The sequence below is a fragment of the Sus scrofa genome, chromosome 9 (genome assembly GCF_054392235.1).
Source record: "Sus scrofa isolate SSC_HxYL_T2T_F1_AM1 chromosome 9, Sscrofa_HxYL_maternal_Yorkshire_Landrace_v2.0, whole genome shotgun sequence".
Lineage (NCBI taxonomy): Eukaryota > Metazoa > Chordata > Mammalia > Artiodactyla > Suidae > Sus > Sus scrofa.
The window spans coordinates 93,837,891-93,850,202 of NC_139391.1; the positions used below are offsets into that span (position 1 = coordinate 93,837,891).

The following is a 12,312-nucleotide window of genomic DNA, read 5'->3' on the forward strand; positions in this document are numbered from 1 at the left end:
ATATTAAACATTTAGTTTCAGAGTTCCCACTGTGGTGCACAGGTTAAGAATCCAACTGCAGCAGCTTAGGTTGCTGCAGAGGCACAGGTTCAGTCTCTGGCCAGGCACAGTAGGTTAAAGGATTTGGTGTTGCTGCAGCTGATTTGGGAATCCCTGGCCTGGGAACTACCCTGTGCCACAGGTGCAGCCATAAAACAAAACACTTAGGTTTCAACAATGCAAAATAAAAAAGCCTTCAGATTCTTTCTTCTTTAATTAAGCATCTGAGCTTTGTCAGTCGCTATGCATGTTTCAACAAACTATGAGTTTCTCTTTTGCCTTGAGTATATTTTTAAAGTATGAGATTAGATTGATCTATAGCTGTTCTCTGTTCAAATAAACAGGTTTGGTAGCCCTTCATCATTTAATGGCACTTAAAAGTTTTATTTGTCATTATGAAACATTGAGTAAAAATGAATGACCAAGTGAGGCAACTATTAAAGTCCACAGAGTGTTCATTCTCATGGAAGCATTGGAAGAATTACTCATGGACTCTATACATAGACTATAAGTATCCATAAATTTAGGGTGTAGAGTTATGACCTCAGGGAGAAGCACTGCTGAGCCAGCACACCTGTGAAGGTGCTTTTAGTAAACTGTGGAGTGGGTATAGCTTATTCTAGTTCCTTGTTTTAAAGGAAAAAAAAAAAAAAAAAAACCTGCACTTAAGAGTTAAAAAATCTTGAGTTTAAACTTCAACTCTACAAATAACAGGATTTATTTAGTTATTTATTTATTTGCTTTTTTTTTAGGGCCGCACCCACAGCGTATGGAGGTTCCCAGGCCAGGGGTCGAATCAGAGCTGTAGCTGCCGGCCTACACCAGAGCCACAGCAACGCCAGATCCTTAACCCAGTGAGCTTGGCGAGGGATCCAACCCACAACCTCATGGTTCCTAGTCGGATTTGTTTCTGTTGTGACACAGTGGGAACTCCAGGACTTTAAATAAATCACAAAATATCTCTGCTTAATGACTTTTAAAATGGATACAATGGTAATACCACCCCATCCAAATGCCTATAATCATTACGAAAGTTGAATCAGATGATGAAATACTTAAAGCATCAAGTTTCGAGTTATACAAGGACAGCCAGTCTTAATGTCTAGAGATGACTAAGGGGTTTGGAACCCATAATCTTTATAAACTCCTTTCCAGCCACCCCAAAATAGTACACAATCCAAGAAAAATGTACACTTTAAAAATAAATCAAGAGGTAGTCACTATACAGTATGCTTTATCGACCTCTGGTCAGATAGCCAGACCTCAGCACCTTCCATTAAGAAATCCTGAAGAAATCCTGAAGCCTGCACTGAGGAACTACTTCCTCGAATGAGCTCTCCACCAGCACAGGCTGGTTCATTACCAAAGCTACTCAAATAATTATCATGCACCGCGAGTTCCCGTTGTGGCTCAGTGGTTAATGAATCCACCTAGGAACCATGAGGTTGCAGGTTCAATCCCTGGCTTTGCTCAGTGGGTTAGGGATCTGGCGTTGCTGTGAGCTGTGGTGTAGGTTGCAGACACGGCTTGGATCCATGCATTGCTGTGGCTATGGTGTAGGCTGGTGGCTACAGCTCCGATTTGACCCCTAGCCTGGGAACCTCCATATGCCGCGGGAGCGGCCCAAGAAATGACAAAAAGACAAAAAAGAAAAGAAAAGAAAACAATTATCACACACCAATATGGTGCCGGTGTAGCCAGGCTTAAACTCTCAGATCATTTGGCCAATATAACCCTTTTTTGCCACTAAGGGAACCAAAACAATTTTCAATTCAAATTTACATGAGTCCATGCTGAGCATGAGCTATGAAAGATAATGAGCTATTGCAAAATGCATGTGCAGCTTCAACCAGGTAGGTCAGCCAATAACTATAAATGGCTCAGATTGTTAGATTGCAGCACACCATCATAAAACTACCCACTTATCAGATATTGGGCTTTAAAAATTCAACCCCTCCCAGGGTCACTGTAGAATCCTAAAAATAATTGGAGAGGAATTGTTTTATATATATAGTTCTTTATTATATGAATTATTGTTAATGCCACAGAATAAATTCCTCTCCCAAAATTTCTTTCCTCCTTCTGCACTATGATTAAAACTTTGCTCCTGTCCATGAGCCTGCCTCATCTATATGAACCACTCATCTCTTACAGGGCACCAGTTTTACACAGTTATAATATTTAGTACACACATCAGCACACATACTTAAACGAATATTTTTATACACACGCAGACATGTTCATAACTTTGTTTTGGGAGACCATAGTGGTTTTAAGCATGGCTTTGGAACCAAAAAGCTTTCAAATCCATATCTGGTGCTAACCGACTGTCAGACCTTGAACAAATTGCCCAACCTCCCAAAACTCAGTTCCCTCTATTTGTAAGATGAAAATACTAAATATACTTATACCATAGAGTTGTTTAAATGGCTAATGAGATAGTGTGTACAGAGTTCAGCACAGTGTCAAACACATGGAGACCATAGAAGACTGATAGCTATCACTGTTATTATTTATACATTCACATTTTAGCCATTTTTAGAAATGTCCTCTTGATTTTTTTTTAACTTTTACAAAATACTGAATGTCCACATTTAAGGCAAAAGAGTGCTTCATCTTTTTTATAACTCTCTACTGAGCCTAAAATGGGGATGAATGCTATGTTGAAAAAAAAGAGATCCTGAAGATTAAGAAGACAATTAGCGATATCATTTCTGAAGTGCAATGCATTGCAAACAGAAGAATCTTAAATTGTTAAAGTTAAGGACATTGGTGATATGTCTAAAAAAAAAAAAAAAACTAAAAAGTGAACCTATAGCAATGCTCAAGTTAACTAGTTTTGTTTCAGTTTGTTCTCATCTACTTTCATGTTACTGGAGTTTCTCTGATATTTGAAGAGCTATCTAAATATTTGAGAGGGTAAAACAAGGGATCTCTTAACTGTTATGTTCTAGCACAAACTGAATCTTTAATTTTCCATTAAAGGATGATCCTTGGGGGCCTAGGTTCTGGGGAAATCACAATTGAATGTCAAACCTTAGAAACCAATTACATGATCTGGTAGGCAAAGCTCTATAACTGCTGTAAAGTGACTTCAATTTATATGGGACTGCTGAGACTTCTTAAACTACTCTCTTATGTTTACTTATAAATCTTGCCAAGTTAATAAAGTTCTTTACGGTAAATAAATCAATGTGATCAAGCAATACTCACCACAACAAGTTCATAAAGAAACTTCCTGGTATTTCTATCTGTATGACAATCTTCCTTTAACTTCTTCACAACATAAGAAACTTTTTCTGATTCTTTGTCTGCTTGTATTCGATCAAAATCTTCCAGCACCAGATGTGAGTAACCCAGGACATCAGCTAAAACTTTCCAATCATTAACTTTTTCTGACACCAAGGTCAATACAACTGAGTAGATATAAGTCAGTTTTTTAAAAGGCAGAGCAATTTGTTCAAGAAGATTCCAGGTTGTGAAGACAGTATCCGATGTAGACATTACTTGTTCCTTTGCAATCACCTTGATATTTTTACAATGCACAAGTCCAATCTTACCTCTCAGGACTCCCACATACCATTCTTTCACTTTGGACTGTCCAATGGCTTTTACTTTACCTTCTCCAAGAAGAGCTACTCTGTCCCCTTTGAAATATTCAAGTAAGTAGTCAATCTTGCTTTGTCTTAGCACTGTCTTCAGGGTTATCCCATAGTTTGTAAAGTTCAATTTTTTGTCTTGAAATGTGGGATATTTAACATGCACTGTTGGTAGTAAAGGAGTAGACTTTATTTCTTTTTCCTTCTGCCAATCACTTGGCAGATCTGAGAGCCTTTTTAGGTTTGGGGCTGGATCAGGAGTAGTAATAAAGAACTGTGTAACTGGTCTACCATTGGGAGGCTCCACCTGAACACGGAAAACAAACAAGTGCATTTCTCTGGAGTCAACTAAAGAGAATGAAAATTGCTGATGAACTACTTGACCTGATCGCAACTGCTTTTGTTTAATTTCTTTCCTTTTTCCTTCTACCTTCACTTCAAAATCAGGATCACATGAAAAGACAGAAATATTTAAATCTTGTGGCTTTTCAAGTAAGAAGGAATGTTTCCCCCAGAGCTGAAATACAACTGGAGACATATTTTTCCCACCCTTCTTAATATCAGAAATTGTAAGCTTTCCTGGCATATAACTGTGTCCACAAACTGTAAAAACAGCAGTGAAACTGGGGTGGATATATTTGGGGCCATAAATTCCAATTGAGGTGGTTTTGTGGATATAATCCCAAATGGTCATAGCAGGTGACTGAATACCTTTAGTTTGTGCAGCAATCACTAGATACATCACCTGGCTCAAGTCTACTAGCTTGACTTGGATGGTGTCTTTGTAAATGTAGCAGTTGTTCAATACCTTGAAAGGGCCTTCTTTATCTAGGCTGTGTAAACACACTATTTCTGTCATGACTTGGCTGAAAGGATCCTTTTTTACTTCAGCCCCGATTTTTATCTCTAGCAAAATAGCTTCCATTGTGTTAAGGTTACCTAGCATGATTTCCAACAGTGGGCTTACAGTGCATGAAAGATCATGGTTCAGTACTTGTGGGGGATCTAGAAAAGCCCTTAGAGATAACTCTTGGAATTCTCCTATAGCTACATGACCTTGGGGAACATGAACAGTGATATCTGATTCAGGTAACTGTACTGACCCCCCTTGATGGTTTAATTTGCAAACTATTGTGGTCTCTGCAACTTGTGTTTGGGCCCACCCAGGACTCTGATTAATTGTCTTTAAATCCAGACAGGAGCGGGCCAGCTGGCGTTGACTTAACCAAGCCATTTTATAAGCCTCTCGATCATTTTGAAGCCATTCTAAGTCTTGTTCTAGGATCTGGTCAGAATTTTGTCCATTTTGATGGGCACGTGCTGTGTCATCTAAAATGTCCAAAAGTTCTGAAACACTTTTAGATCTTCCACATTTCCTTGAGGAAGACTGTCTCAGCAACTGATGCACATTAAGTTCATCACCAGAGGAATCAAAAGAATTTCCAGTTTCTATTTCTCTGAAAAAAAGTAAAGGATCTTCCTTCAAGATGGAAATATTATTTCTCTTCTGATTATTTCTTAGCTGAGTTATGTCATCCAAAAATGGGTTAGAAACAGACAGTTCATTCCAGAATGGATTTGTAGCATTAGCAGCTTTATTGCCACGAAGTGTGAAATCATCTGGCCAATCGAGAGGCAAACTTGGGTCTGGAAATTCTTGTTATTTAAACAAAAACAAAGCAAAACAACTTGAAGTGGCATTCTGAGAGACAACAAAGATTAATTTGTATTATAGATTAAGAATTCAAGAGTCTTTGTTTGCTTTTTGATTTCCAGTCTAATAAATACTATAAAATTAATATTAAATTTGGTATAATTTTCATGTTATGAGTAAAGAGTAATAGTTCTACCAGTTTATTCTGACCATCGGTAATGTTACTTTATAGTAAGATATTATGACTTATAACCAAATAAATTTTTAGCAATTTAGATAATAATTATTGAATATATCTTCTTAAAAATGATCCAGATTACATACACTTATGCCTTAATTGACTTATATTTCCTTTTCATGAAAAAAATACCTGTAAACAAACAGAATAATTCAGTCAATTATCCAGATATTTCTAAACATTGACTAGCGGGGCTCATTACCTTTAGATTGTGCGTTTGATATTTTTTTCTGATAATATTCAATGTGTGAAAAATATAAAATATATCTGTGAAGAACTAAAATAATTAAAAAAATAATATGCCCAACTAGATAATCAAGCATTTCTTATTTTCCAGTAACTTCATATTGGTAAATTTTAATAACACTGAATTTTTTATGAAAAATGAATGTTTCATGAACATAAACACTGGAAAAATAGACCACCTTTAGATTTACTACTTGAAGGAATTCATTGAGCTTTTTCAAGTTTAAAATGCCAAAAAAACAAGATTATTACCACTATGAAGGAAACATACCATTCTTTGGAAAGTATTTTAAGAATCAGCAACATACTAAAATATTTCTGTATGAACTATAATGAATTTATATATATTGAAAAAATATTGAATTTTTTATGTTTACAGCAATTTATACTTGGTCACTTTGCAATAAATATTAATAAGATTCCATGGACACTATGGAGGTTTTGCTGCTTTAGAGAAAATGAAAGCTAAACAAAAATGAATTCAAGTAAGCTTTAAGTTTTTTTTCTTAGTATATAGAGAACTATACTGATTAAATGAGTTTTAAGTGTGATATATTAAAAAATTAGATGTATTTTGAAAAATAAAAGTTGCATTGCTTTTATCTTTATACTTTTCTTCAAACCTAGCTCCATTTAACTCTCTTAAAACTTACTTTTTATCTGCCAATCAATTATTTTATATTCCATTAGGATGTATTAGCCCATTCAACCTACTGAGATCTCTTCAATCCCAAAATTCATTATATTTACTGAATATAGGACTCATTTAATAATGAGTTTTTGTGTCATAATATTTATTATAATCTTTTGGTTGATTATTTTATTTTGCTCATCTTTTTAATGATAGTGTAAATATTTCTATGATAAAGATGGGATTTTATAATTATTTTAATCTTCAGTAGCAATTTTCAGAGGAAGTCCTCCAGTAGTTATTGATGATAGAAGAAAAAATTACAATTGTTATAAATTCTTGTACCTGTACCTGTAATACTGCAATTCTTTGAGGATTTTTGGGCTTCCATGTCAAATTTCCTTCAGATCTACTTTGTGAAATTCCTCTGAAGAAAAAGGGGCTTTTTCTCTGGTTAACATTATTCCACCTACAGAGTAAAGAGTAAATACATAATATTTACATACCATATTTCTTGTAAGAATATATAAGCAGCTTGGCATAGAAACAAAACTCAAAGTAATCCACATGTTTAAAGCAGAAAGTTTCATATAAATACTCTTTATAGGTCCTCTACTTATGGTAGGATGCTGGACTAGATATCCTAAAGTATTAGTGCTCCATTGAAAAACATCAGATCCTGGATTAATACCAACAAATAAAATTAGAAATGCATTAGTGATCCTATAAAAAAGAAATAGTGAAAATCCAAAGGATAACAAAAATAATAGTAATTTTAAACTTCAATAAATAGACATTCCCTGTTGGTAATTAGAAGACTAAAAATCACGAAACTGGAATTTCTCCCCAAATCCTTTTGCACATTTAATTCAAGAAAAATAACATATGTTTGAAACTCAGGCCAGTTGAAAATTTATGTAGAAAAGAAAAGAGCTGCTATATAAGACAATCCAGAAGAGGAACATGATAGAAGTGATGTGTGCATTAGTATTTATTATAAATATGCGCTAAGTAAGACAATGTGGATTTGGAACAGAAATAGACTAAGGAAACACAATACCCCCAGAAATAGATCCACCCTCAAATGAAACTTAATATATAACAGAGGTAGCCAGGCAGAGCAGTGTGGAAATGGATTATTCAACAAAGAGTTATAGCACAATTGGTTGTCTATGCTGAAAAAAATAACATTGATTATACAAAAATCTATTCTAAGAGATTTAAAGACTGAAAAGAAAAATTTAAAACTTAAAAATAGAGTCAACAGAATAATCTTTATGCTTTCTAGAAACAGAATTTCTTAAGCAAAGGACAAACAAAATGCAAAACATAAAAAAAAAGAATGAGGAATTCCTGCGGTGGCACAGTGGGTTAAGAATCTGACTGCAGTGGCTTGGGTAGCTGCAGAGGTGTGGGTTCAATCCCTGGTCCGGCACCGTGGGTTAAAGGATCTGCTGTTTCCACAGCTGCAGCGTAGGTCACAGCTGTGGCTCAGATTCAATCCCTGGCCTGGGAACATCCATACGCCTCCAGTGCAGCCGGAAAAAAAAAAAAAAAAAAAAAAAAAAAAAATTGGAGTTCCCGTTGTGGCGCAATGGTTAACAAATCCGACTAGGAACCATGAGGTTGTGGGTTCGATCCCTGGCCTTGTTCAGCGGGTTAACGATCCGGCGTTGCCTTGTGAGCTGTGGTGTAAGTTGCAGATGTGGCTCGGATCCTGCGTTGCTGTGGCTCTGGCATAGACTGGCAGCTACAGCTCCGATTAGACCCCTAGCCTGGGAACCTCCATATGCTGTGGGAGTGGCCCAAGAAATGGCAAAAAGACAAAAAAAAAAAAAAAAAAAAGGAGAAATCATATACATCAAAGGATATTGTTCTGTTTTTTTATTTTTTGTTTTTATTTTTTAGGGCCACACCCGAGGGATATGGAGGTTCCCAGGAGAGGGGTTGAATCGGAGCTGTAGCCACCGGCAGAGGCCACAGCCACAGCAACGCGGGATCTGAGCCAGAGCTCATGACAATGCCAGATCCTTAATCCACTGAGCGAGGCCAGGGATTGAACCCTAAACCTCATGGTTACTGACTGCATTTTTCATTTCTGTGGTACCACAAGAGGAACTCCACAAAGGATATTGTTTACAAAAAGTAAAAACACAAGTCAAAAACTGGGACAAGATATTTTCATTACATATGACTAAAAAAGAAAAAAGGATCAGATTCCAAAATATATCAAAGACTCCTACAAATCAATAAGCAAAATAAAAACATTATTGAAAAATTCGAAAAGAGAACAGGCACTTCTCACATAAACACAAATGATCCCTAAATATATAAAATATGCTCAATTTACTAGTAATCAAGGAAATGCTAAATGAGACCACATGAGTTACAACTCCCAATCATCAAATTTGCAAAAGTTTTAAAATCTGGCAACACTAATTATTGGCAAAGATGAGGAGCAAAGAGAACTTTTATACACTCTTAGTTAAAGTGTCAATTTAGAAACTGATCTGGTACTGTCTAGCAAAGATCGTTACAGCTGAATACCCAGCAATTCAAATCCCAGTTATGTGTTGTAGTAAAATCTTGCGTGTGTGCATCAGAAGAGACATATAAGAATATTTATGACAATATATACAAAAAACTAGAATCAATCAAAATATACTTTGCCATATGAATGGATAAAAAATTGTGGTGTTTTAATGTGATGGAACTACCATGACACTAAGGAAACAGATGAATTACAGCTGAAAGCATCCATATGTACTAACTGTAGATAGGACATTGCTAAACCTCAGCCTTCTTTACAAGTATGTTTTCTCTGAATGCTATGACAACACTGAAAAATAGGTATATTAAATTGACTTCTTTGGGTACAAAAATGAAATCTCAACAATGGGACATAAGTAACTTAACAAGGTCAAATAGCTAGTGAGTGACTGACCAGCCATAATTACTCATGCACATTTCAGCCTGCCCATATAGCCGACCATATCTCATCTTCCACATACCTCTTCTCTGACTCAAGGTTCCCAACAGTACATTCTGAAAGACTATCCTACTTTCCAGTTCCAATTTCCAATCAGGCTAAACCTTATTTATTATTCTCCTTCATCTGCTAACCATACCTCCGTCACCTGTGGCTTGTCTTTTTTTGCATTACATGTCTTTCAAGTTATTGACATTTTATTTCAAAAAGTTTTTTTTTAAAGAAATCAAAAACCTTTTCTTGTATAAAAGAGAAATAATAGGGAGTTCTTGTGGTGATGCAGCAGTAATGAACCCAACTAGAATCCATGAGGACACGGGTTCGATCCCTGGTCTCTCTCGGTGGGTTTAGAATCTGGCATTGCCGTGAGCTGTCACAGACACAGCTCAGATCTGGTGTGGCTGTGGTGTGGGCCGGCAGCTGTAGCTCTGATTTGACCCCTAGCCTGAGAACTTTCATATGCCATGGGTGTGGCCCTAAGGAAAAAAAAAAGAGGAAAAAATATGTATAAAATTAGAGAGAAGAGGGGAGAGAAAGAGAGGAAAGGGGAGGAAGGAAAAGAAAAGAAAAAGAAAGGGAAAGCAAGGGAGGAGAGGGTCATGTTTTCCAAACACAGTGGATAAAAAATGCAAAAATTATCGCATAAAAAGATCAAATGGTGCAATAGCAAAATTTTCTCCAATAGGTGAAACTACATGAAAAGACTGGGTGAAAAAGTAGAATTATGCACTATGCAGTTTGCACTGAACTTCAAGTTTCCTGGCAGACCCTCAAAATTCTGTGGTAAATTTTTTCAAATATTATGTCCAAGACTAAAGTCCTTAGTACACTGTAGGTAGCCAAAATGTGGAAATAGGAAAACTAAGTTCACATTCTTCTGAAAAAATAAGCAAATCAAATTAAAATGAGAAAAAAATATTTAAATAAAAAGTCTATTTCAAAAAGATAAAGTAAATTTTAAATGGAAAACCAGTTTAGACAGAAACCTACCTAAATTCTGTAATTTGTTGTGGAGAAAATAGCAGAAAGGAACAATTTATACCCAGGATTCTTTTGAGGCAAATAACCCTTGATGTAAAAAAGTTACATCTTAGTAGAATATAGTCAGAAGTTCTCAACTATACATGAACCAGGAATGATACCTTATGCAGCTATGCCCCGAGGATCATAGCATCTCAGAAACAAAGGAACAAGGTTGTCATTAGCTGGAATTCTTCGTGTAGTAGCCTCTTTAATCAGCAAGCAGATCTTCACTGTCATTTAAACCAGTGGGTCTAAAATTCAATCACATCAAAACCCCTGGAGAGTCTGAACAAACACCAAACAAAACAGTTTGCTGGACCTATTCCAATGTTTCTGATCTAGAAGATCTGGGGTCCCACCCAAAAATTTGCATTTCTAAGAAAGTGATGTGATGCTGTGGTTCTGGGGAGCAAATCTTGAGAGACACATTCTAAAACCCATCATGTTAACTTCTTTCCTAAATAGATTTCTCCCTCCCCTCTGGCTATTCCCACCATCACCCAACAAATCTTCCTTCTCCCAGTCTTTTTGCACACACACACACACATACACACACACACACACACACACACACACACACACCCCTCATAAGGACTCTGTCCTAAATCTGGATTTTTTTTTTCCTATAAATACAGGGAGAGGCAATATAATGGAAAAGCCCTTAATTGGAAGGACCATGATGCTGACCTTTGGAAGGCAGTGCATGTTTACACAGGTGCAAAGAGCACTAGTCCCATTTATTAATTCCCCATGTTTTCTTCCACTTAAACTTTATATTAAATTTCAACTGGTGTCCAAAATGGGAATTTTTTAAACTTTGTCTAAAGAAGCATGAGTCAGTCTTTGTTGGAATGAGTAAGTGGGAAAAGAGCAATCTACTGCCCATTTAATTGAGGACATGTTTTTCTCTCAAGGTGCCTTTTAAAACACAATCTGATTCTACAGGATCCATCATTTTATTTCTTAAAGAATATATTAATAAAGCTTTTTATGGGCCATGCCCATGGCATGAGGAAGTTCCTTGCCAGGGATCAAACCCATGCAATAGCAGCGACAATGCTAGATCCTTAATCCATTGTACCACCAGTGAACTCCAAGAACCAACAAAGAAAGTTTTGATCTCTATTCATTTTACAGTTTAAACTAAGTCTTATGGAACCGGGAATATTTGCCAACTGTATAACTTGTCAAAAGAGCAAAGATTTTTTGGGGGAGGGAGGGAGTGTTTGCAAAAGAGTAACCAGGAAAACAATATTATTCAAAATAATTTCCCTTTTAAAGACAAAAAAAAAAAAAGTAGGAGTTCCTGTCATGGCACAGTGGAAATGAATCTGAGTGGGAAACATGAGGTTTTGGGTTTGATCCCTGGCCTCGCTCAGTGGGTTAAGGATCTGGCGTCACCATGAGGTGTGATGTAGGTCGCAGACGTGGCTCGGATCCGGTGTTGCTGTGGCTGTGGAGTAGGCTGGCGGCTATAGTTCCAATTAGACCCCTAGCCTGGGAACTTCCATGTGCTACAGGTGCGGCCCCCAAATTTTAAAAAATTCCCTTTAAGATGTGTTCATTTACAGTCATTATATTTACAATAATCATCATACAGTGAAAATTTTTGTATTCAGTCACCCAGTATGTTCAAAATATTTTTCAACTAGTCCCTGAATACCTCAGATTCCTGTGTTTCTATCATCTGTACTGCATTTAATTCTTGACCTATATGATATTAAAAATACTTCCACATAGGCTATAACTCTTACAGGTAACAGCAAATGCTAAAATGTCAGAAGGGCAATTACTGGACTGATGGACTTTACGCCTCAAAAGCCAAACCTACACAAATAATTTTTTGTCCTCTGGTAAATACAACTAGTATAAAAACCCTGAGTGGAAAACAAA

At 36.4% G+C, this 12,312-nt stretch overlaps 1 protein-coding gene across 1 annotated transcript in view; it reads right to left on the reverse strand.

Moving 5' to 3' along the window:
- MACC1 (MET transcriptional regulator MACC1) overlaps nt 1-12,312 on the reverse strand; it is a 107,703-nt gene that overhangs the window by 53,083 nt on the left and 42,308 nt on the right. Inside the window, 3 exon segments of the mRNA XM_084978446.1 lie at nt 3,253-5,294; nt 6,759-6,806; nt 6,809-6,876. Coding sequence (XP_084834572.1) covers nt 3,253-5,294; nt 6,759-6,806; nt 6,809-6,876 — 2,158 coding nt within the window.